At 37.9% G+C, this 25,984-nt stretch overlaps 1 protein-coding gene across 9 annotated transcripts in view; it reads right to left on the reverse strand.

Annotated features, from left to right (window-relative positions):
• Positions 1-25,984, reverse strand: part of MAGI2 (membrane associated guanylate kinase, WW and PDZ domain containing 2) — a 721,242-nt gene that overhangs the window by 23,637 nt on the left and 671,621 nt on the right. For 8 of the 9 annotated variants that reach the window (XM_018068096.3, XM_018068097.3, XM_018068093.3 and 5 more), the window contains 3 exons: positions 22,114-22,288; positions 19,111-19,351; positions 17,271-17,414 (listed from right to left, as the gene is read on the reverse strand). In XM_018068096.3, coding sequence (XP_017923585.2) covers positions 17,271-17,414; positions 19,111-19,351; positions 22,114-22,288 — 560 coding nt within the window. The remainder of the gene's footprint in view (positions 1-17,270; positions 17,415-19,110; positions 19,352-22,113; positions 22,289-25,984) is intronic. The other variant, XM_018068094.3, reaches the window with a different exon arrangement.

Consider the following 25,984-nt stretch of genomic DNA (forward strand, 5'->3'; position numbering starts at 1 on the left):
TGACATGAGAGCCTTGTGTTAGCAGCACCACAGCCTTTGGAGCTCATGTTTTGCAGAAGCCTCCCAACCCCACTGGAGGGGTGACCCCGGCGAAGCCCAGAGGGAAGATGATCTCCTGGTGCTGGTAGAGGTGTGGGTCCAGGTGATGGGCAGCCAAGAGGGGGTGCATGAGGGTCTCAGTTGAGTGGGTTTAGCAAACTCCTTTATCATTGGTAGAGGAACAGATCTGTTCAGCAGGATCATACCTGCCTCAGTGTGCACCTACAGTGTTCTCACAGTGTGTTCCCACTACACTAAAACAACATATATCCTAGAGAACATCCTAGAGACAGTTCTAAGGAGATTATACAGACTTCAAGATGACGGGCACTTCCTTTTCCTCTTACAAGACTGTCTTAACAAAACCAACTCTTAGCTGGCCTTGGATACTGAACTGTTTTCTGTTCTGTATGTTTGCTTTGCTACTATGGTACTTCTGTCAGCTAAAAGCGTAATCCTTCAGATGTCTTCCTTCCTGGGTTTGAAATATAGCATTTACCAAATAAATGTGCACAATATGAAATGTCAACAAAACTCCTGGCATCAAAGATAACTGAAAGGGATGTCAAGAAGTTATCTAGTCACTACTTTTGTTCAGAGACAGAAAGAATGCTACTTAACGCAGTGTTTCTCAATAGGAATTCATACTTTGTCAATAGAAGCTGCAATTTGATTTAGGAACTCTCCCAGGATCCTGCAAGCAATCTGTGCTGGTACCTTGCTTAACCAAAAAGCCATTGATCCAAATAAAACATCATAGCCTTGCTATTACTTTGTAAACACTGCAGAATGAACAGTGAAGGAAAAAATCAGGATATTTTTGTGTGGAAATGCCTTATTTTTGCAGTGCAAATTTCTTCCTTAGTGGATTTTCTCTGTTAGGAAAAATGCATTTGGCTGTACCACACAGTGCACAACTTGAAATATTCCTGACAACCTCCAGGACACAGTGATGTGCAGCAAAGGTGCTCCCTGGATCATGGCGAGATCTCCCCCAGGTCTGGCCATACAGGTCTCTGCATCATCCTGACTTTTTGATTGTTTGGTAGAATGCAGCCGGTGCACAAACTCAGAGCAAAAATAGAAAATCTGTGTTACCACTTTTGTAACACAGACAGAAGATGGATTGTGGCATCCCCATGAGGGTACTAGTCAGGCCAAAGGCAGACAAAATAACAACCAGTCTGGGAAAACCTGTTTCTAAATGTCATGAAACAATTAAACTCAGTAGAAATCCTGTAAACTCACAGGATTAAAGACAGCTCTTTTTGGTGTCACATTGCCTGAATAGTCCATATTTTGCAGAAGGTATTTAAAATATTCTTGTTAGCATGTTTTGAGATAAGTGCCAGATTAGAGCAAATGAAAGACATGTTTTTAACACTCCTTGATAAATAGCTTTTAAAATGAGTACTGGAAGCTGTCTAGAGAATGTACAGTCCTTCAAATAAAATTCTCTGCACTCCAGAGCAGAAAGACAGAAAGATTTTAATACAGTTTAATATGTAAAAAGGTTAAGTTAATGTTATGTTTTTTCCTTGCTGTTTGCCTTTCTTTTGTTTTCATTGGTCACTGTGCAGCAACTATCTTGTATTAATGTAACCTTTTCTGTATTTTTTGAATTAGAATTTTTTTTTCTCTGTAGACAGCATGTAGCTGTTTTGGTATTTCCTTTTATTATAAAATATTATGTGCAAGTAACTTGGGAAAGTTAGAAAAGTCCAGCATCTTGGTTATGTGACTGAAGGAGGGGAGAGAAACAAGTTTGGAAATATTAGGTGCTCTGAAATTTACATCAGAAAGCGTGAGACCAGAGGTATAATGAATAGCTGTAAGAGCAGTGGGCTAACAGTGTTCTGTGATTTTGTGTCTGGTGGCTGACTGATGTACAACTGAACTATACTGCCTTTGCAGCACAAGCCCAGCTCTGATTAGATAAGGAAAACAAGAAGGAAGAGAAAAGTTGCCAACACTCTTACCCCAAGAAAAGCTTCAATTAGACTTTACACTCATATCTGGGAAATTCACATAAAAGAGAAAATCTTGACTGAGGAGTGATTTCCCATGTGTCAGTAAGGTACAAATTCCTGTTCTTGTTTGTTTGTTTATTGTTTTGTTTTGTTTTCTTTTTTTTTATTCAGTCTCTTATGGCTGATACAGGAGGAAACCATGCTGTATGCTTTTTCTCTGTCCAGGTATTCAAATGTTCTTGCTCTCTCATCTTTTCTGTTGTAGAATTAATTTTTAGATTTATTGGGCTATTTCTGTCTTTTTTAAATCCTGTGATTGTTTAAGAGGAGTTTAGATACACCCACACACTGAAGATACACTAAGATGAGGCCAGAGGTAACGGCAAGCATAAAATCAGGTCCAAAACCAACAGTACCTGTTATATGGGATCCTCATTGCTCTTTTTAGGATCAAAAGTTGATCCTGCAGTTTACACCACACATGGGATTTCTCTATACCTCTCTTCTGGATCCTTCCAGGTCTCCAAACTGGAGATATTACAAAGGTGGGGGGTAGGCAGAATAGATCAAAATTATAACATTCTTCCCACGCAGGAGAAACACTTACTAATAAGGTTCCCAAAATGAGTCCTTTGCCTTTTTGTAATATCAGATTTGCAACTCACAGTCAGTTTGGATTCTGAGATTATGCCCAGCAGTATGGTCTAGGTTGTTATCCCCTATTTTACATTGATTTCTCTGCCCTAAACTGAGCACAGTGCACCTCAGTGAATTTTATCAGATTGACTGCTTTAGTATGAAATTTTCATTTTGAAATCTAAGTCAGTACCACAAAATGCTTTTAAACTCTTTATGAATAGTGAACATCTTGGCATCAGCAAATTTTATTTTATTATTTATCAATGGTTCTCCAATTATTAATGATATATTGAACTGAGTTGGTTTCATCCTAAACCCTCAGAACCACATTTGTAATTTCACACTCATAACTACTACTCAGGAGCAAACCATTCAAAGCAGCCTTTGAGAGGGATTATTTTCAGTAATCACTTTACAGGGATTTCACCTAGAACCTTATTCCTCATCCTTTTCCTGTGAATTTCATAGAAAGTGGCGCTGAAAAGTGAAAAGAAGATTGTGCATTTTCCTTCCCCTTTCTTCACAAAGAAATAAGAATGAAAATCAGACATAAGAAAGAGAAATTAGACAGATGTGACAAGATTTGCTTTCCATGATTCACATGTTGATGGACTTTCTCAACTTTTTTTAAAATTTGTCACAGATTATTTCTGAGAATGAAAGTTAAAGGAACTTTTCTCTATTGTTTGACTTTAAAAATAGGGAATATATTTCACTTTCTCTAGTCTGCTTCTAACTTTCTTGAACCCTCATGAATTCTTGGACATAATTATTAATAGTCTATAAATTGTTTTCCCTTAGTCATTGAGCATACACAAACATCAGCAAGTTCTAAAAACTTGAATCTATGTGTGCTTTAAAGTTTTCTCTTTATTCCAATTTATACCAATTTCTCTTTGTTTATGTTTCCTCTGAACATCTCAATGGAGACTCATAAAAAGAAAGCAATCAGTATTTTAGCCATCTGCATGTTCTCAGCAAGCAGTGGACCTCTTTTTTTCCAGTTCTTCGTGTTTCTTTAAATATATTTATGTTATGTTCTCTTGTCACCTTTTATACTTTCTTTGAAGACTGTTTGGATATAATTCTGACACATTTAATCTTCACTCTTCATCTAGTGGGACATCAGCCACCTAACAGGTGTTGCAGCATCAAACTTTGAAAGTCTAAATCTTTTATTGGGTATGACCCAATATTTATTGGGTAGCATTATCTCCTTTTGTGGAAAGTGACACATTTGAATATCAGACCATTATTTTTAATAGGCATTTCAGCAAGCTGCCTTCTGTGGACATATAAAGCTTTTCAGATGAAACATCAGAATATATTAAAAGATAAACTTCAACATAGCAGCATTATCGCTTTGCATGGCATTTAGGTCTTTGGTCAGATTACACTTTTTGATTTTATTTTTGTTAAGAAATTAACAGAAAAAACAATTCCCCAGATCTGGAGAGTTAGCCATCTCTATGATAACACCTTCAACTCTGATGCCATTTGTGTACAGTTTTTGCATAACAGCCTGAGAGGACACATGCATCCTAATCACCAAGACTTAAACCCTCAAACAGCAGGGAAAGTGTTTGAGAGCACAGCCCTTGAGTTGCAGCATTTTAATCTCACAAAGCCACAGCCTACCTTCAGCTCTTTGGAATACAATTTAATTTGAAGGCGTCATAGCACAGGATCTGTGTGTGGAGCTGAGATGAGCCCTTGGCAAGGCTGGCAGCTGTTTGGTGGCCGGTCATGCAAAACAGATGGATGGTTCCCTTTCCTGCTCCCAACAGGCAGCCCTGCATTCGTGGACACTCCCCAGACTGGCATCAGCTCTGATTTGTAACCTTCCTGGCAGTATTCAGCAAAGACTACAACACAGGAGTGATCAGCCTCCACATCCTCCAGATGTTCTCGCCAGCTTAAAGTTGAAGGACATTGGCAAGACAGGCTGGAAAGCTTGCATGTCTGCTGCCTGAGCTGTATTTATTCTGAAGAAACATGCTCTTTGCAGCTATGAATCTGGAAATTTTACACACATTGATTTTACATTGTGTTTCTTTCTTCCTAAAGAATGTGACCCTTGCTGAATTTCGATGCTGTTTTGGCCTACCCAAACCCACTGGTTCTCCTCCTCACCCAATGCCCTTTCATAAAGAGAATTCTTCTCTATTGTATTCTTACAGTGTGCAAGCACAAAGTAAACACAGAATGGTTCCCCGCCTTAATGCTTTGAAATTTGAATATTAATGATTTAAATGTAATTACGAAAGCAGTTTGTGTTTATGGGAAATATTTCTTAAAAAAAATCTGTTTCAGTTCAAGTTAATTCAGACACTTCATCTGTGTGTAAGAACAACTGAGCTATAAAATTGGGCAGCATGTTTTCTGGCAATAATGAGACGATAATATTACTAAGGAATGTTTAAGTGACATTGCTATTGATAGGTTAATTAGTAAGAAAATTGCAAAGCTTCTCCAAATCATTAGAATAAAGTGCCTCTAATACACGTGAGTTTTTATGCAGAGCCTTTGTTCTGGCCATATTTTATAGTAATTATTACTGGTCTTGTTAAAAAAAGCAACCATACATACAAAGAGAGTTTCAGAAGCAAGGTAAACCAGAAAGAAACACATATAGTTTTAATGCAGTAAAGAGGTTTTTCCTTGCTTTTAAACTAAGAAGATAGCCTTGTGTATGTTTGCCTCCATCAGTGCATGAGGAACAGTCTCTAAGCAGGTGTATAGTTCCCAGTTGCATGAAATTAAATTAATTGCACATTTTCATTCTATGTTAACTCTAATGATAAAAGCACCCTCAAATGATTTGTATGGAGGGCATTGCTAGCTGTCAATTTATTAATGCATTTTATACTTACACTTAATTCTTTTTATATGGGCATTCTATTTTTATAACATAAACATTTTTTACATATTATTTGTTGCTGTTGTTATTGTTAATGACTCCAAAAGGCTGAAAAATTGTCTGTACTTGGAGACCAAATAGCAACTCCAGAATACCTATTTTGGTGAATTTTCAAGTACTGTCAAGTTCTAATATTGTTGTCTGGAGTTAGGCATGGGCTGGATGTCTGCTGTGCAAATTTCCTCACAGTAGAGAATCTGTACTGCCTGGAAATCCCAGGTGTAATATGTAGCCTGAGCAAAGCTATGGGGTATTGTTAATCTTGGACTCCCTCCAGTGCATTTTAGGTATGTGAGCTTGGATGTCTCAGTAGCAGACATGGCATTTATCTTTGGAGGAATTACAATAACGTTTCCCATGCCACTTTTGAACCAACCATCCATGAAGGTTTAGAGTGACAAACTCTTTTTTTTTCTGTGGCCAACCAGCTATTTAAGCAGCTGTGGCTTCTTACCCCTGGAAGTGTTGAGCCCTTCGTTCCTGCTGTTGCTTCCTGCCCAAAAGATGGGAAAAGAGGGGCCACAGGACATGGTGCAGAGCAAGAAATGGCCTTTGCACTGCTCCTCAGCAGGTGCTCTAGCTTTTTTCTTTTCACTTTTTTACCTTTTCCTGAGAGAGGGAGAAATGTTAGAAATGCTATTTGAGAAAGAGAGATTGGAAAGTGGAAAGTGTGCATGACTGAGTGTCTGCAGAGACTAGTGAGTGCAGGAGAGAGAAATGGAGTTTGTTGTGGTGGGTGGCTAATGAGAAAGCAAAGTGGACTTCTGGTACTACAGAAGACTTGATGCCTTCCACAACATTGCTGCAAAACAATCCATGTATATGTGAATTAAAGGTGTGAAAGATAAAAGGAAAATCCCCACTGGATTTAATTGATATACTATTAATTTTTTAAAATAGAGCTGGGATTCCTCAGTGTAACATAATGTAATATTAATAACATGTAGGTCACCACTACAATCATGGATGGGAACCAGCACAGATTGTGAAAAAGGAAGAAGAAAATTTTCTAGTGTTTTCTTGATGGTCTCAGGCAGCTCCCATCAGGGAAAAGCAAAGCCAATTCAAGATTTGAAAAGCTGATTTTATAAATCCTACATAGAAGCCCGAGCACGGAAATTGCTTCATCCAAAGTTTCATCCAAGCAGCAAAACAGAAAAGAGAAGTTAACTCTGTTAACTCTGACAAGTTAACTCTGTTAACTCTCAGAAGTTAAAGATAAAACCACAGACATTTTGAGAAGGAAAAATGCTGAAATGTTAGACCTTAGAAGATATTTTCAAGCATACCAGAGGCATGGGGCCTGTCACATCCCAAAATATAGTTTGAGCACAAGGTAGAAAAGACTGCAGAAAACAGATTACCTTTTTGCACCAATGTTCACTAAAGAGGAGAGCAGCAAAACTCCTGCAGAGGATCTGCTCACCACAGGGGTGAATGAGGAACTGAATCCAACGGCAGGGGCAAAGATTTTTATAACAGACTGATGAAATGGGTAGTAAGAGACTTCCAGAAGTAGATGACTTTTATCCTCAATTGTAAAGGAATTTGGACATGAAGCTGCTGAAATTATGGCTATAGAATATAATCTACTGCTTAAATCAGTAAATTTCTGAATTGCAGAGGAATGGGAAGTGGTAAGTGTGACACCAGTCTTTAAGAACGGTCTTGGAATGTAACCAAGTGAGTCTCTTGTTCAATTGAGCAGATGGAAGGAAGCAATAAGGATGGTGAGGGTTAGCTGGCACATGGATAATGATGATATAGTGGGGAAGAGTCAGTGTAGTGGCTATTGTAGAGGGAAGCCATTCTTCATAGATCTATTGCAGGTCACTGGAGCTCTCAATGACTATAGAGATAAATGTGATCTGGTTAGTGTACTGACATTTTCAGAAAGCTTTTAATAGTAAAGCTTTCAGTAAAGGCCCTGCTGTGGAATGAAAAAGAATAGGGTCTTCTAGGTAGGAGATCAAATTCTAGGAAAAAAATGCTTTAAATAAGTGGTCAATTTTCACAATCAAAAGATTTTACCACAGTGATTATTCTGTTCAGCATACTTGTAAGTGGCATGGTGAAGAGGTTCAAGATTGGGGTGATAAGATTTGCAGGCAACACATTACCATGCAGGATTGTAAAATTTAAACTTAAAAGCTCTAAGAAGATAGCACGATCCTGTGTGCTAAAGCAGCATGTGAAATTCAGCAGTGCCAAGTGCTAAGCACTAAGTACAGTACATGTGGAAAATCACATACACAATGTCTCTAAGCCAGCCATTACCCCTGAAGAGACAGATCCCACAGTCCTTGTGAGTATCTTGCTGAAAATGTCAGCACAGTCAAAAAAGCAAACAGAATATTAACTGTTAGGGGGAGAATGTAGAATAAAGAAGAAGCCACCATTGTGTCATTTAGGAGCACTAATATGTTGAAAACTGCAGATTGTTCCAGTGCTTCCACCTCCAAATGAATGTGATAGATTGAGAAATGGTTTGGAGGCTGGTCAGGCATAAAGAACAGCTCTATTGTGAGGCAAGATGAAACAGACTGATAAGCTTCAGTGGGAAAAAGGTGGATATGATATAGGTAATCAGAATAAAGAATGATATGGAGAATGATGAAGTAAGATTATTATGTTGTAACGACAAACCAAAAAAAAGGAGTTTTTTTTCCCTAACAATGAAGGCATCTAGACTTGGAATCCATTGACACAGCAGATAAGGAACGTCAGAAGCATGAGTAAATTGAAACAAATGGTTAAAAAGTAGTCCTAGACACTAACTGTGAGTTCTAGCACAGAAATTCTATAAACTGCTGATTGCCAGGGGCTTGTGTGTTATGCACAGTGAAGAATCATTTCATACTTGTCCTTCATTCCTTTCCTAAGCATCCTCTACTTGTCCTTGTTGGAGTGAGGATACTGGGCGGGTGGGCCATAGGAATGGACCTCATATCTGTACCCTTTTACCTTCAGAGGTGACCTCTCCCAGTTTCCACTTGTCGTGGGTTGGGGAAAACAAAGAAGAGAAGCTGCTTCTGTCATTCCTGTTGCTGGACAAAGCATTTCAGTTATCAGAACAGCATCATTTGGTGTGTTCATTTTTTTCTAACACTCTTGATTCTTAATTTTTTTAAGTTAGGGTTAATTAACTTTTTAGACCTGAAAGCCTTTATAAATATTCCATAAACTCCAGATTTAAATATGATGCTTGCCTTCCAACTAAGTAGTTTAGTCTTTAAAGTTAATACTAAACTATTTTTATCGAGATTATTAACTCGTTCTTTTTAATAGCTGGCTTGAAGGATTTTGCTACTAGACAGAGTCACAAGGATGCTTTGAATGTATCAAACTGAATACATTTTTGCAAGAATTATGTTAATTAGGTGTGTGAGAGGAATACTCCTCCTTACCTTTCTGCAAACAAATTCTGAAAGATGCACATAGCTTTTTGAATAAATGCTGAATAATAGTTCACCTACAGTTAATCCACTTTTGATTTATTAAACTTTTATACTGTCAAAATATATTCAGGATCCCTGAGGACCTCATTTTGCATTTCTTTGTTGTGCAGACAGTAGAATGTTGCTCAGCTTTATGTCTGCATGTCAATATATTCTTCCTCGAGTTCTGCCAATTACACGAACCCAGTATCATGCTCCTCTTGCCACAGGATGGCATCCAGCTCATATGCTTGAGTATCCCAGTTGAATTCTCTGAGTTCAGATCAATCACACCTAGCCTCACTACAAGTGAGGTTGGACAGTGATGTATGTAGTAGGGAATTGGAGTGTGACTGAGATTACCCCAAAGGGACATGAGAATCGGTGGGAAAGCATAGTTAACATCTTCCTGTACTGCTCCGATGGATCACAAATCACAGAATAAGTGGATGGGACTAAGAATATCTTTGTTTTTTTGTTCCATTGTAATGACAGTGTTGACATTCATTGAATGCTTACGATGAAGGTAAGATTTATATTCCTGCATGAAGTAAGCCAGGTATGCTGCAAGTTTTAAGAATAAGAGCTACTTATGTAGAAAAGAGTGGCTACTTAACTGGGATGAATCACTCTGTAGGCATTTGTCTTGTAAATGTATACACAAGACCTTAGTCAAATCAAGGCTGGTGGAGCATCGTATGCTCCTGGAGTGCTCCTGGAGTATACTTCAGTCCTTTATGCGCGGGCATATCTAAGTATTAGTGATTTTTCGCTGGAGTTTCTGTCAGCCTTCTCAAGTCCTCACTCACATCAAGTATTCAGCAGCTGAATCTCCACTGTGCCCAGCACACCACCTGGAGAAGACCTTTCTGGCTCTTAGGACCTCCCACTGCTCCTTCCACCTTATTTTTTCTGTTACTAGAGTAAACTTGCAGGAGGCTTTCCAACAGAAATAACCACTTTTCTCCAATATTCTGAACATAAGACTTCACTGCCTTTTAGGACCTGGAGAATCTGGAGATTCTCAGCAGCATATGTCAATCTTATGCTTTCTTTCCAATTCAAAATAGGATTCCAAAGTCTGCTATAGCAAATGTTAACTATTAAACCAGTAAGTCCTTAGTTCACTTTTGGATACTGTGACTGCCCTAAATGTTTGTAAAAAGATGATAACCGATCAAGCTATTCTTGCATTCTTCCCATTTCCTTGCTGCAGCTTTCTTGATTGGATATAGAAATGTCTGTGTCTGTCACCCACTCTCTCTACTGCGTGACAACTGTTTCTCTCCTATTTTTAATGCTTTTTGCTCTAATCACCATCAAGCTGAGCTGAGCTACTTCTTGATAACTGTACTTACTGACACCTTAGGTGTTTTCCACTTCAGACTGCAGGAAAAAATCTACATCCCAAACAGATGCTCTGTTCTTCATTAACAAGAAATCTATGAGAGGCTCTACACCAGAGAGGAGCCAGTGCAAATTGTGGGGTCTGCATGGCAATGTGCTCTTAAAGATTTGTGTTTACTGTAGAGCAAGAAACCGTTCTTTCTTCCTTTTGAACTTTTATTTGATGGCCACTGACAGGAAACAATCAGTCCTGTTGATGATCAGTGCTTTTTCATATTTACCCATTTCCTTTAGCAACAGGGCAAAAAACAAAGACTATTTTGGAGGGATTGAATTAAAACATCAATAATGTGTGGAGAGAAGGTACATGGTGTGTGAAACTACATGAACTGAATGTGGCTTCTGGTACAAAATTGGGCCATGCAATGGGAATGTCACAAAACCGTATGTGGCATCCCAACCATTTCTACTTGGATTTTGTCTTCTCTGGGATGCAAGACAACATCTACTAAAAAATACATTTAAAAAACAATAGGGATATTTTACACATGTTGACATGGATTTCAAAGAAATGTCTATGGAAGCTGTATTATGTCCAAGCCTCAGACACAGAATGATTCCTTAATTGGTGGAAACAGAAGACAGATCTTTTAAAAACCTAGAAATCAAGGACTGCTAAAAACAGATACAGTGAAAAAATGATTAGATGAATACCAAACTAAATGTGTGCAACAACAAGCAATCAAGAAAGCTGAAATGGGAAAAAACCCCATGATGAAAACAAAATAGAGAGAATTCTGTTTTGTGTTGTATAAAAGACATTACAAACACTGTAGGGACATAATTAACTCATCTTTGACTATGTGTCCACCAAACCCAGAAGAAATTCAAGTTGTTTCTGGGTGCCTGACTTAAAATGTTTGGGAGTGTCATGCTCCAGGGAGATAGGTTTATATTACCTTGTTAAACTCCACTGTTATACAGCATTTACAGAGCCCAGATGCCCACATACTACCTACTCCTTTGAGAAGCCTGAAGAGCCTTAATGCTAATTAATTTATTCTGGGAGACATAGTTAGCAACAGCTAGCTGTTACATGGCACCCAACTGCTTAGAAGCCTTATCTCTAGGCTTTTCGAAGGGGATTTAAAATTACATCTCCTGTGACATGAGAGGCCTTTAATATCAGATTATGAGTTTCATAGGTGCTCTGTCCCTCTCATTGCAAACATGATTTAGGACATATACGACGACAAAAATGTCAGTTTTGAATGCTGTTGAATGCTCATACATGGATTTTGACAGCAGTTTCAAATATAATACTTATGTCCTCTGTGATTTGAAACTTAAGTTCTGTTTCATTATAAATAAGAGACAGACTCCCTCTTGTCTGCCTGCATTTTTTGAGCCTTGGCTCTCGAATTCTGAATTCTCCCTTTTTGTTAGGAATAATTCTTGGTGTAGGTGGGTGAAGGTTTCTGAATAACCACAAATAAGGAAAGTGTGAATGCTATTATTAAGGGAAATTATGAAACACACAAATTATGCTAGTTTGCAGAATGCCATGAACCTGTCCACAGCACAGGTTGGTTACTGTTGTGAGCATTACTGTGCTGTTTATTTGGCAACCTGGAACAGACCAAGCAAGGCCACACAGATTCCTATGTAACACAGAAGCTCATACTTGACACTGTAGGAGCTTCTTGTCCCTTGTGCCTGTTTTTATCTCCAACTGTGTACAACTGAAACAAAAAGAGGGATCCGCACCACAGAAAAAGCAACAAATGGGAAAAAGGATTGAAGAGTCAAAGCAGGACTGCAAATCATGACAGATAAAAAAATTCTGCTGTGCTTGTATTTCAGATGACTGTTCCGCAGATATACAAGAAAAATCTACAACAGAAAAATAATGTTGCATAAGGAGATATGAAGAAACTGGAGAAGGGCTAACTGGTGCATATGGACTGAGAAAAATGAGCTGACAAGACAATGAAACCAGAAACGTCAGAGATGAGATGTATTACTTTTGTGGAAGATGTGAAAAAAAGGATGTAACTCACAAAGTGACAAAATGACACAGATGCACACCGTGTACAAAAAAGCCCTTATTCTTCAAGAATTTTGCGTTACTCTGTACCTTTGCAGCTCTCAGCCACAGGCTGTTTGTTTGACGCTGGTTTCAATAAACATGCTGGCTGCAGGAGATATCATTCAAGGCAATAAGAGATCTCTTGATTAAATCTCACATGTCTAGCAAACTCTACAACCATGCTTAAGAATTCTCCTGTGAACAGTCAGTAGTTCCCCATCTCTAAGACAGGAAGGGATAGAGATCTGCAAGCAGAGGTCTGCCAGTCATTGTCCTCACCATGAGGTAAAAATAAAATAAGAGTTATCATGAGCCTTATCTAAATTGACCTGCAAAACTGTTGCCAGTAGTGGCCAAATCTTCAGAGGCTGTGGGGATTGTGCTCCACGTTGCCTGTGTTACACCCCTTGTCTCTGGTGACCGATTCAACTCAGTATGACTGCCACTGAGAGTGTGTGTGGCATATTCTTGCCCTACTCTGGGACTAGGCCTTGCAACTTCATTTTTTAATATTGCCATCATCAGCTATTTCCAATTTTTTCCCCTGATGTTACGTTTGCTTGAGAAATGGCTCAGACCTCTGTCAGTTCAAGATAAGATACCAAAGACATCAGTAATTCTCCAAATGTTTTTTGTGGTTCTTTTAACACATCCTTGTCTTATGGAGCACAGACATAGGTAGGCTTTTCAGAATTCACCATTGTAGCTTCCTTTCTGCTCAGCTGTAAGAATTAAGAGGGATCCGTGTTTACTTCCACTGCAGTGGTGAGGTTCTCCCTTACAGCAGTCTTCTGTGAGCAATCTCTCTGTTTTATTCATGAATTGCAGTAAAATCTTGCCAAAGTTAACTGTGGTGTATGACCTGATATATGATTTTATACGAAGCTACATAGTTATGGCTATGGCTCTCCAACACTGGTTGAGAATAGTTTACCAACAATGCAGGCAGAGGACATATGTGAAGAAACACTTTTTCCTGTAGATTTCTAGGTCCTTTGATGGGCATTTCCTTTCCATGTCTAGTGATAGATGAATCCAAGTTCAACTAGGAGGCATGCTTGGACATTCTGCAGAGTCTATGGGCCCAAATAAAGTCTCAGTGCACGTGAAGGTGCCATGACTACGAACAGTGTAATAAGCCTGTGAAAGTTTTAAAATTGTTTTTAAGGGAATAATTTTTTGAACCTGAACACTTAATGCAGTGTCTATGTAGGCTGACAAAAGGGATCCTTGTGGAAGAGCAATATACTGGTAAGACTGATGAACTCTGTATGACATCAACTCACCACTCTTCTACCTTTCCAGTTCCCAGAACAATTCCACAGAAAATCAAAGTAGAAAGCTCCATCTGTCATGAAGGGCAATTAAAGACTATTTTAGATCTTGTAATCCTAAAATGGAATGGTCCTTGGTGAATTTGTTTCCAATAAAAACACAAAGTGCCTGGTATGCCAACCCCAATGGGAAGGGAGACCAGAACTTATGATGGAAATGGTGATGCAATAACAAACTTCATGAAACCTTTTTCCCCCTTTCATCAGTTTTTACAAATCCAGACAGTTTTGGCAGGGTCAGTGGAAGACCATCACTTCCAGGGCTTATTCTATGAATCTGTTTTCTAATCTGCTCACAAGCCTCACAGGAGTTCATAAAAGCCTGAAGATCAAAGCGAAATTCTCAGAAGGATGCCCCAATTTTGATGTCACTTCCTTCATGTTGTTTCATCATTGCCTTTTTGTTCAATTTCTTTTTGCTCCTATTATTGGTATATTGTACTTATTTCATACTTACCTTGCTCAGTAATGTACCTACTCTATTTTCTTTTGCAAGAGATAGTTCCATTCTGGTTCTTTATTTACATCTGTTTTCCTATAATCATAGCTTTTACTTCTTTAAATTTATACTCTGCATCTGTAATGCCCAACACATTTACATATGTTTAGACCTCAGAACATTTTGAATGTATACTGATAGACTTTCAGATTTTTTAACATGTGTACAAGTGAAATATAGCTGATGTACAGCTATACACTGTACATCCCATTATGGTAGTTTTGCAGTGTCCACTAAGAGAGTAAACATACAGATTTTGACTTGCCTATCTGGAGCTGTCTTCAGTTAAAGATCATATTGCTTCAATTATACCATTCTATAAACCCACTAGTATAGATACAGCTCTATTACTTTAAGGTAATTTATATTATTTTATTTATTTCTGTAAAATAGGGAGTTTTATATCAATGTGAATGTGTCTTTATCAGGACTTTTGCTGGCTATAACTATATTGAAGACAAAATGTTATTTGTGAAATATGTTTACTTATTACATATAAATGCTTTACAGGTAACATGTTCATTATATGAATTTTTGTGAATTATATGAATTTTATATGAATCTAGCCGGTTTTGCTTTTTTTTTCCCCTTTGCTTCATGAGTGGGAGTAGCAGTGGAGTTCTGTGCATTATTTTTCTATAAGCATGATTTGCATCTTGTGTCAACTGCTTCAATGTTTTTTCCGTAAGGTTTCAGTTAAATTAAAGAAGGCTGTTCAAGGGGGAGGAAACAGAAAGCAAAGCAATAATGGAAACAAGTAGGTCATTAGAACTATTAGCTGGAAAGTGGTCCTGATAACATCCTACCACAAAAGCATGGTTTGCTATCCCCAGTGCTGAAAGCCTAGGATCAGAGAATTTGATCTTTAATGATGTTGGTATATAAAGCAAGAAGCACTGAACTGATTTTTCCATGTTTTGCTATGGAGATGAACCTGTGAAATAGGTTCACAAAGATGCAGCAAGCAGGCTGGTGGTCTCAGCCAAGAAGTGGGAATGAACCTTCATTTTTAACAGGTGATGTAAACTTAGGAAAGGAGATACAAGTTTAGAACTCTGCTTCCTTTGTTCATCTTCCTGTGTACTTTATTGCTTTCAGCAATTATTAATTTTTAGTTTTTTTCTATTTTTGATTTGGAGAAGCTGTTTTTTGAGCTTCTGCCGTCCATCAGTTACAGGTCACTGAAGATAAAAGTCTTGCAAGTTCCAAACCCATTTGTCAGGTTAAAACGTCTGTTAAACAGGAGAATAAAAGACAAGACTTAGTGACAAGGCTGCAGGGTAAAATTGGTTCCAAAGAATGATGCTTTTAAAGGAGAGAAAAAAAACCCAGTTACAACTATCTGGCCAGAATAACACTTGGCTATGTAATGTGGCCACAACAATGAAAAAACTTTGAAGTAAGTTATTTTAGAAAGTATATTAACAATTTTCATTAAAACATACAGGAATTTTCCTAAAGTCATTGAAAAAAACCCCAACCCTATTTGTGTTATGCACTTTTTATATTTTGGCTATTCACAGTGTGGATAGTCTAATTTTATCCTTTAGTACTTTAGAAGCACAGATTTTAATAAGTTTGTTTTCTACCTAATACAGGTTGTTATTTGAAATGAACCCTCTTCAAAGGTGTTCTTCTTCTATTGTTCTGTATTCTTAGCCATATGTTTCCAAATATGTGATTCCAGAGCTTTTTAAAAGCACAATTTTTTCCCCATCTTTAATCACATTATGCCTGCTACTGTACATCTTGCTTATGGTTTCTCATTAAGAGCAAGACACTATGATAATGCTACAGGAAAGGAAAGAATGAAAACACTCACCAGAGAAGATATTCTTAAGTTAAAGTTCTATCTGCAGCACAAATTCACCTATATTTGACACAAAAAATACTGTGGGAGTATTTCTCAATTGCCAGTTGCCTGCCTGCCTACCCCACTGGCTTCCTCAGCACAGGGGCTGCTTATGCCACCATTACCTTGTGCAAGCTCCCAGTGCCAGGGGCTTTCACTCCATGACATAACTGGGGACTAACTGAATTTTAATTCTACTAAGTTGCTAAGTTAAGACTGATTTGAAGCACAGTAAATCTCCTGAGTTATACACAGAAACACAGTGCTCTTTCAGTAAGACACCCAGTTTGATCAAATTGCTAGAACTGTGAAAGAGAATATGTGTAACAACCATGACATTTTTAAAATGTGCTATTGCCACTGTACAGAACGCAATTTTCATTGCCCATCTTTATAATTATATACTGGTTGAACATGCCTGCACTAATTAGATACATAAACAATTTTTTATGTTGACTCTTGGTAGACTTGCCTATGTTCTTTCCTTCTCCTTTTTGTGTACTCACTATTTTGCAAAGTACCAGCAAGCCTGGATGAGTTTATACCTTGTCTTTATCAAAATTGGACAGATTAAACTCATCTATTTTTGATTAGGTTATTTTTCCTACATAGAACATGTGTTTGCATTTTTTTTAAATCATGATCCCTACAAACAAGATTGACTAATATCAATAAACAAATTTAGCAAACACTACAAAGGTAACTTGCTTAAATTAGAAAAATAACACAGATGAGGTCTTGGGTTTCCAAGTTATCAAATATAAGTCCTATAGTTATCAATTTGCTTTTGTGATTAGAGACATAACTATTAATTATGGTATCATTATCCAAGAAACATCAAACTTTGTCAGAAATTTTTCAGTTGCTTAGATAAGAAGGAAAATACATAATGAGAAAATTTATAACAGGGTAAAAGCTATTATCAACCAGTAATAATATATTTATTCTACAAGAAAACTACACACATCTACCATATGTATCAGCTAATTTCTTGAATTTCTACAAAATGAGTTTATATTATAAAGGTATTTGGCATTAGTTCTTTAAAACTTGATCAGAGATTAAAAAATTGCTTTCTCTTTGACCCTACCAACAAACACATCTGTAAATATTGCAAAAAAAAGTTACACTGTATTTTACTCACCCTCATCCTTCCATTTCTTATTGCTGGTCCATCTTCTGCTAACCTCAACACATACAAATCCATTTTATATTCCCTTCCTCCTCGAATACTAAACCCAAACCCTTTGGCTCCTTTTTCCAAATCAACGGTGAAATAATCAAAGTCCTGTACAGACAAATACAAAATGAAAGATAATTAACTACATGAACATTGTGGTATACATTCAAGAAAACTTTAAAATACAACTCATCAAAAATGCATTGATCCAATTGATACAAACAAAGGGAACTTACACACTGACAGATTTTGGCCATTTCTGAAAAGACACTGTAGCAAGATGTAAATGCCTAAGTCTAAAACACCCTGAAAGAGTATTTTACAGCAGTTGCCTGGTACAAAAAGCTCTTGAGATGGGTTCCATATTCACCCTCAATACTTTCATGGCACCCATGAAAGGGGTATAAATGTTTATGTCTATGCCGAAATGTTGATTTGGCAAGAGAGGTAGAAGGCAGTTGCTGTATAAGCATCATTGCAAGTAAAAATTGATAGGAGACATCTCCTAAATTCCAAGAAGTACTTAATGTGATCGGCAGGTTTGACTGCATGGAGTCACAAAGTATAGCAATTCTCATCACTTTGGTTAAATGTGTCCCTTGAGGAGGAGGTGGGAAGGGGGACATTTGAGTTTTGCCCTTTGCCCTTTCTGTGTCTTCAGAGACTGAGATTCACCTTTGCAGTTTTCCCTTGATTGGCCCCAACTACCACCTCTGTGCAGGGGCCGGGGGGAGGGAAATTGCTATTTATCTTCTGATCCATTGTCAGTCAAGGGTGCAAGAGCTGTGGGAGCAGCAGAAAAAAAAGAGCAAGCTAGGGTTGTGTAGTCTAGTGATTAGAGAATTGAACTGGAGATGGTAAGAAACAGCCAGTCTAAGCATCTCTCTAGATGCTAAAAAGCATCTTATAGGGTATGCATATGGGCATAAGGATTTGCTATTTAGATACTGAAATGCATAGTATTTTCACAGGGTTCTCTGGATCCCATTTTAGAATTTCACTGTTTTTCTTGATTTGGTTTGTGTGTCTGGCTTTGAAAATATGGACATAGAAATCATCTATACATGGTTCCAGCATATAGTGTCCAGAAGTTTACATTCTCTTGTTTAATATTTTTGACCTGTTTGTCCTACCTTTATGTAAAGAGAAAGGATGATTTGTTTGAAAGTCTGAACTGTGAGCTAAATCCTCAACCTTCACAGCTTTCAGTAAACATTTGTCATCAGTGGAGTCTTGTCCAAGGTACCATAATTCTTGATCTAAGGTATATTTGTTTGAATTTGTCAGATCATACCTGATGTCAAAGAAACTAGTTAAACAAACTAGTTTCTACTCATCCAGACTATTACCAACAGAAACATAATTTTATCAGTCGGAATTTGCATTCATTTAGTTATTTATTCCAATTAGATAAAATATTAATTTTCAAGAATGCTGTAGAAATGCAGTCTGACCTAAGTACACCCATTGTTTGATGACTATGTCCCTAGGAATGAAAAAATTCCTCTGTTTATGCAATGGCAGCTTATGTTAGAATTTTTATTTTAACTCTCCAGTACCTTAAAAACAGTGTTTATTTAACATTATATTCACACAATTATAAATGTAGTGTTATTTTACAGATTACACAGTTATTCATTAATTTTAATGGTTTAGAAGTAACTTCCTCTACAGAGAAATAGCAACTCGAAGTAAAGCCAACAAATGTGTCTTTTCCTTCTCTAATGTCATCTTCCTTACCAGCATACATGACCTCTCCCCACACACCCTAATGCCTTCTGGTCAGGAGTGTTTGGGTTTGTACCTGGGGCTGCCTGTACTCTGACAGAGGGTACTGCCTGGTGTCAGGAGAATGCTGCCTGTAATCCATCAGAGGTGGCTGCCTGTAGTCCAGAGGTGGTGGCTGCTGGTAATCCATCACTGGAGGATGCCTGTAGTCCAGCGGAGGCTGTCGGTAGTCCGTCGACGATTGCCTGTAGTCCGTAAACGGAGGTTGCCGGATGTCAGGTTTCACATCTTGTCTGGCTTTTACTTCTGACCTATAACTGAGAAAAGTGAAATGGCTTGGTTTCAGAAAGTTGCAAACCATTAGGAATATGGATTGCATGCAATATTGAGGAAGGGAAACAACCTGCCTAACTGCAAAATTGCACAAAACAAATTTTCACAGAGAAGCAAACATCTCAAGGTATCCAAAAACAGTGAGCGTTTTTGAAACATGGGCATAAGCAATTTTCCTTCAGGTCATATTGTGCAATTTTCCAGTTTGTATCAGTGGGATCAGGATTAGACTCAAAGGGACAGGAACAGTAAGACATCTTGAGTCCCACTTACCTTGCCTGCTTGGAAGATGAAACTGTATGTGAAAAAGCCCACTATACTCACTACAAAATAATTCACTGACTTTATAAAATACTTTTTTCCAGAATTAACATTTTTATAGAATAAATGGAACATCAGTGTGGTTTATGCCCATTTCACTGACATAAACTATTATTATTGTGAGCTTCTTAAGGTTAAAAAAAGACATTCTTTTTTAAAACATACATTCTTTGTCCTAGCTGTTATCTTTTTAATGACAGGTATTCTTTAATATAACATCTGTTAATATAGTGTGCATTATTTTTATTATTATTCTACACTTCAGATAATACTATCTGGCTAAAAGTCTGTAGTAAGTCCTAAGTAGTTATTCACAGAAATAACAAAGGGTGAAAGGAAAATAAATTTGGTTAATGAAGAATTTAATAACAAGTAAAATATTGCTCTAACTGGTAACTGGTTATAGGGAAATGGGTCCTAAAATTTCAAAGACGATGTGACTTTCTGAGGTACAGTGACTAGTTGTTTAATTTACTCAGTTAGGAATTTCCCTTACCACATGGGAATCAGTGCATAATGGTATTTCACACTTCAGGGTGAAGTAAAAAACATTTCTTATTGCAAACCTCCATACCTCAGCCATGTGGTAAGGCTAAGAAGCACAAAGGAAGTCTGGAACCTTTATAGCAAGGTAATTGTGTAATAGTAGTTTGGTTAAGATTTTAACAAAAATGTTTATATAGTGGATGTTTTTACATTCTTCCCTAGTTGCTGAAGGAAATACTTATTTCCCATACAGGTAATAGACATTTAAAACTCTGCTTTAATAATGGACTAGAAGTTTTCAGTCAACCAAGTGACCATGTATGTACATGGATACATGAAGATACAGAGACACATAAAGACTGTGGAAGGGATTTTGAAATGTACTTATTGATTAAAAGAAATTACATTCTGGAAAAAATGAGAGCATTGTTTTGATTATGTTAATTTACATATAAAAATAATCTGAATCTAAATGTTTCAAAATGTTTCAGATATGTTTCAAAATGTTGTTACTTTATTAATACAGTTACAGTAACATTATGGCAAATCTTGTTACTCAATAATTTTAATAAACTGAATGTCTAACCAGACACAAAAATATCTAAACTATTTCCCTTTGACTTCTCTGAGAAGATTAAAATAGCCTGCTGCCATGTGTTCTTTTAAAACCCATATGTGGCATCTATAATAAGACCTGCACGTGAACATGCAATCCTCTTACTTTCTTTACTCAGTATCACGATCCTGTAAAAAGAAGACAGAGAACAAACAGGTTTACCATGATACTGAGCCTTCTTAATACTGGAAGTAAAAATACTAGTTAAGATTCCTCATCATCATGGCTGGGCTTCACGAACGGAGATTTGGGGAGGGCTCTACCCATGTTTGTTGCAAGCACGTTGGTGGCTAAAAAGGCCAATATGACACAGACATGTCTGGTAATATTCCTAGGAGTTTTAAATATCTTATAGTATTTTGGTGCAGAAACAATGTATGTGGTTATATAAACAAGTTGTAATCTAACTTATAAAATCTAGTGAAAAATAATACTATATGAACTAGCAGTAATGGACCTTTTTCTGAAATAAAAGCCATCCTTAGGCAGGTTTCTAAGACACATATGACCACAGCTGTATCTTAGAAAATGAACCTTTTATGCACAGGTGGAGCCATTGCAATTTTTGTTGAATATGTAAATGGTGATATGACCAATTATAGTTTACACTTTTCAGTGGAACTTTATATAATTTTGCTGGTCCCATCTGAAAATTCCCAATTTAATTCTGACTTCCAACTGAGCAGAGACATTCGTGAAAGCTTTGTATTGAAGTTTATCAGAAACATACGTCTTCTAGGAGGTGATCACTTTTGGAAAAAGTACTCAATGAAATATAAGGCAAATTAATTTTCCTAGTGTGACTAATAGAGAGAAGATAATTTTGGGCAAGTGAAAGTACTACATCTGTTAAGCAAGGAGAATTAGAGGGCGTAGTGTCTAAATCACAACTGAACTCAAGTATCTTCAGAAGCAAAAAGTTACAATCCTGTAACCAGCATCATTTGGGGAGGAGGGTCTTGGTTGTGTGTGTTGGTTACTGAAGATTAGCATAAAGACAGTCAGTGTAATCAGCCTCATTTAACTTGCTAAAAAATAATCCAAAAACTAAATAGTGTTGATTGGAGGTCACATGAAGTTGTACCATCGCACAGCCTAAGTGTGCTTTTTATATAGACAGCTGGTCAGAAATTTTCTATCCCCCTACCATTTAATTTCCATTACAGATAAATTTGCTAATGCATATGCATAAATTACACATGAGAATTGGCTGGCAAATGATACATCACAGATAAAACCTGCTATAAAAATATCTTCCTGACTCCAAACCTCTATTATACAAGGGAAAGAAAAAAAAAAAGACATGTAAGAAAATGAACAAACCTGTTTTCGTGTCCCTGTGGCTGGAGGGGCTGTGGAGGCGGTGGCTGGGCGACGGGGCTCTGCTGGGCAACGGGGCTCTGCTGTGCCAGGGGACTCTGCTGGGCCATGGGGCTGTGCTGCTGGGCCATGGGGCTTTGCTTCTCCGAGCTGGGGGCTGAGGCTGGGCTGTTCAACTCTGTGTAATGGGAAGTGGGAGATTAAAGACCTGTCACAGTGCAGCATTTAATAAAGGGCAAAGGTAGACAATAATAATTTTTTTTCATATGCTACCTCTGCAAATTTATGCTTTGTTGTTTTTACTCTCTTGGGTCATAATTAGATTTTAAGATATTTGAACCTAATGGTATCCTTTTGACAGTCTGTGTAATCTAAAATGTTGGTCACTTCTATAATTCTGGTTTATACCTTCATTATTTAAAAAACCCACCTGAACAAGGTAAATTGCTTCCATGTTTCACATTTTCTTTTAAAGCATAGAAATAATGATCGTGGAATCCTAGAACCATAGAATCATAGAATAGTTTGCGTTGGAAAGGACCCTTAAAGGTCATCTAGTCCAACTGCCCTGCAAAGAACAGGGACATTTTCAAGTAGCCCAGGTTGCACAGAGCTCTCTCCAACCTGGCCTTGAATTTTGCCAGGGATGCCAGGATGGGGCATCTACCACCTCTCTGGGAAATGTGTTTCAGTGTTTCATCACCCTCATCGTAAAAAAATCTCTTTATTATATCTGTCTGAATCTACCCTCTTTTAGTTGAAAACCTTACCCCTTGTCCTATGGCAACAGACCCTGCTAAAAAGTCTGTTCCCCTCTTTCTTACAAGCCCCCTTTAAGTACTGAAAGGCTGCAATAAGGTCTCTGTGAAACCTCCTCTTCTTCAGGCTGAACAACCCCAATTGTCTCAGCCTTTCCTCATGGGAAAGATGCTCCAGCCCTTTGACCATCTTCATGACCCTCCTTTGGACTCATTCCAACAGGTCCAGAGGACCCCAGAGCTGAATGCAGCACTCCAGGTGGGGTCTCACCAGTGGAGTAGAGGGGCAGAGTCACTTCCCTCAACCTTCTGGCAATTTACATAATTTCCTGTGATGCAACCCAGGATACAATTGGTTCTCAGGCAAGTGCACATTGCCAGCTCACATCCAGCTTTTCACCCACCAGTACCTCTGAGTCCCTCTCCAGAGGGCTGCTCTCAGTCCCTTCATCCCCCAGCCTGTACTGATACTGGGGGTTGCTCCCAACCCAGATGTTGTTAAAGTGCATGAGATTCCCATGGGTCCACTTCTTAAGCTTGTCCAGGTCCCTCTGGATGGTATCTTGCTCTTCAGTTGTATCAACCAAACCACTCGGTTTGGTGTTATCTGAAACTTGCTGAGGGTGCACTTGATTCCACAGTCTATGTCATTGATGAAGATATTAAACAGTGCTGGTCCCAGTATGGATCCCTGAGGGACACCACCAATCTCCATCAGGACACTGAGCTCCAATCAATTCTTCATCCCTCGAACAGTCTACCCACCAAATTAATCTCTCTCCAATTTAGAGAGAGTGATGTTGTGGGGTACTGTGTCAAAGGTCTTACAGAAGTTCAGATAGATGAGATCCATAGCTCTTCCCTTGTCCATTGTTGTCCACTGATTTAGCCACTACATTGTAGAATGACACTAGATTGGTCAGGCAGGACTTACCCTTGGTGAAGCTGTGCTGGCTGTCCTGAATCACCTTCCTGTTCTCTATGTGCTTTAGCATAGCTACTAGACATTTGAAATGCTTTTCATTTAGAAAAAAACCCTTTTCATTGTGAGAGAATGAACAATTTTAGTGCTTTCACCGCTGTTTGGGATGACAGACTTGTCACAAAAGGCAAAACACCTTTTGTGTTATAAACATTGTGTCCTTATGTTAACTCCTGCTGTCTTTGAGCTCATCAGGAGTTTCCTGTCTTTTTAAATTTTTGGGGACTGCAAACAGTAAAACAGTAAAACCAATCTCAATAAATTCTGACTAACCATTTAAAGTGATTTTTATTTCACTGTACTGTGTCAAGGGATGAAGGTTTCACACAGGAACACTGCAGAGAAACAGAATCCTTCTTTCCAAACAACATAAAATTCAAAAAGACAGAGAGATTGGTGTAGGGAATGTGGTCTTGTGGACTTGTTACAAATAAAGGATGCCGATCTTCCTTCAGGCTTCCTGCTGTGCTTGGGGGAAGACACATTTGGCACTGAGCTCATAACAAACATATTTATTCCAACACACTTGTACAGTTCTGTTGTTCACCATTTACCTACTAAAAAGTGTAAATGAGAGAAACTCCAGCCACAAGATGACAGACCACTGCAGAAGTTCTGCATTATAAACAGCAAAGGCACACATTGCATTTTTTCATTCCTGCTTGCAACAGAATGAGGGAGGCCAGTGTGGTGTAGAACAAAGCATCCAAAATGGACTTCTGTATGGTATGGCAGAGCCCCCCTAATGGCAATAGCTACACATGATCAGGATCTTGCCTAGTTTTACATTTCAATCTATTTTAATTATTTTATTTTTTAATTTTTAACATCTGAGTTTTTCCCTATGACTGCACATTTCTAGTGGTTCTCTACTTACCTAATTGATGCTCATAATTATTTTACAAATTTTGGCTGCTTTATTAAAAACATTTTCAGTTTAGGATTAATTATCAAAAAAAGCATGTATATTTGCACTTAAAACACTCCTCATGCAGGCATAAGCAATACTTGTCTGTGTAATTACTATGCTTAAGGCTGTAATTGCCCATTTTGCATCTGTGAGTCTCTTCTGTATTGCAAGTTTCAGAGAGGAAGATTGGAAATGTTGTCCCTCGTTTCTACATTACTCTCATAACTATGGATGAAATAGTCAAATCATGAGCTGCTTCTAAAACTGCTTTGCATTTATATGGTATTTTTCACCTGAAAGTATATTACAGAGGTATTAGATTTTTTCCCAATTTTTATAAGCTGGGAATCTAATATCAGAAGGCAAATGAGGTGTCCAGTGTCAAACAGTCACACAGGGAAGCCATGCCTTGGGCACAGATCATTTCTTACCACCAGCACCCGAGAACACATTGTAGCATGACAACTCAGATGCACTTCTGCTTTCTTTCTAATTTAATGTATCTATCTCTAACACCGAACTATTAATTATGTTATTTAACCTGGATACAGAGAGGTCTAAATAAACCGCATGTACTGTATGAAGCATCACACTTACTTGTAGATGCTTGCAAAGCTGACCTTCCGTAATCATACAGTTGCTAATTGATGTGAATTCTGAATTTGTGTACGTTTGTGGTTTTCCCTCCACTGAATTCATTTAACAAAGTAGATGAGTTCCCTCAGTTGAAGTCCATGACCAGTGTCAGACTATTTCCCTGTTCTGTTGCTGGATGCAGCAGCAGAAGATGAAGGTCGTCTAACTGGACCATGGATCATTAAGTAATTCCATTACTTGCTGTGTGACATTCCCAGCTGTACTGGTATTTGTTGCTGAGATATAAAGCCATAGTCTCATTAATATGGTACAATTCATGCCGCAGTGTAGCACATTGTTAAACTAAAAAAAAGCCCTGAAATCTGCCCCAAACCCCATGGAACCAACATCAAAAGATCTTCACTGATTAGCTGTGGAGTAATGATCAGAATAATGAGTCTGTCCCCTTATCCTCACCCTCCAAATGAGATAATTTAGGGTTCAGTTTTTTCCTGCCCTGTGCATTTATAGTGTTATATCACTACATGATACTGATAGAGGAAACTGCCAAATCTGAACGTTTTCTTCACATCACTCTTTGTCACAGGTAGCTGGTAGCCTGGTGAATGCCATTGCAGTCTCTTGTGA

The sequence above is a fragment of the Manacus vitellinus genome, unplaced genomic scaffold (genome assembly GCF_001715985.3).
Source record: "Manacus vitellinus isolate BGI_N305 unplaced genomic scaffold, ASM171598v3 scaffold_13_pilon, whole genome shotgun sequence".
Lineage (NCBI taxonomy): Eukaryota > Metazoa > Chordata > Aves > Passeriformes > Pipridae > Manacus > Manacus vitellinus.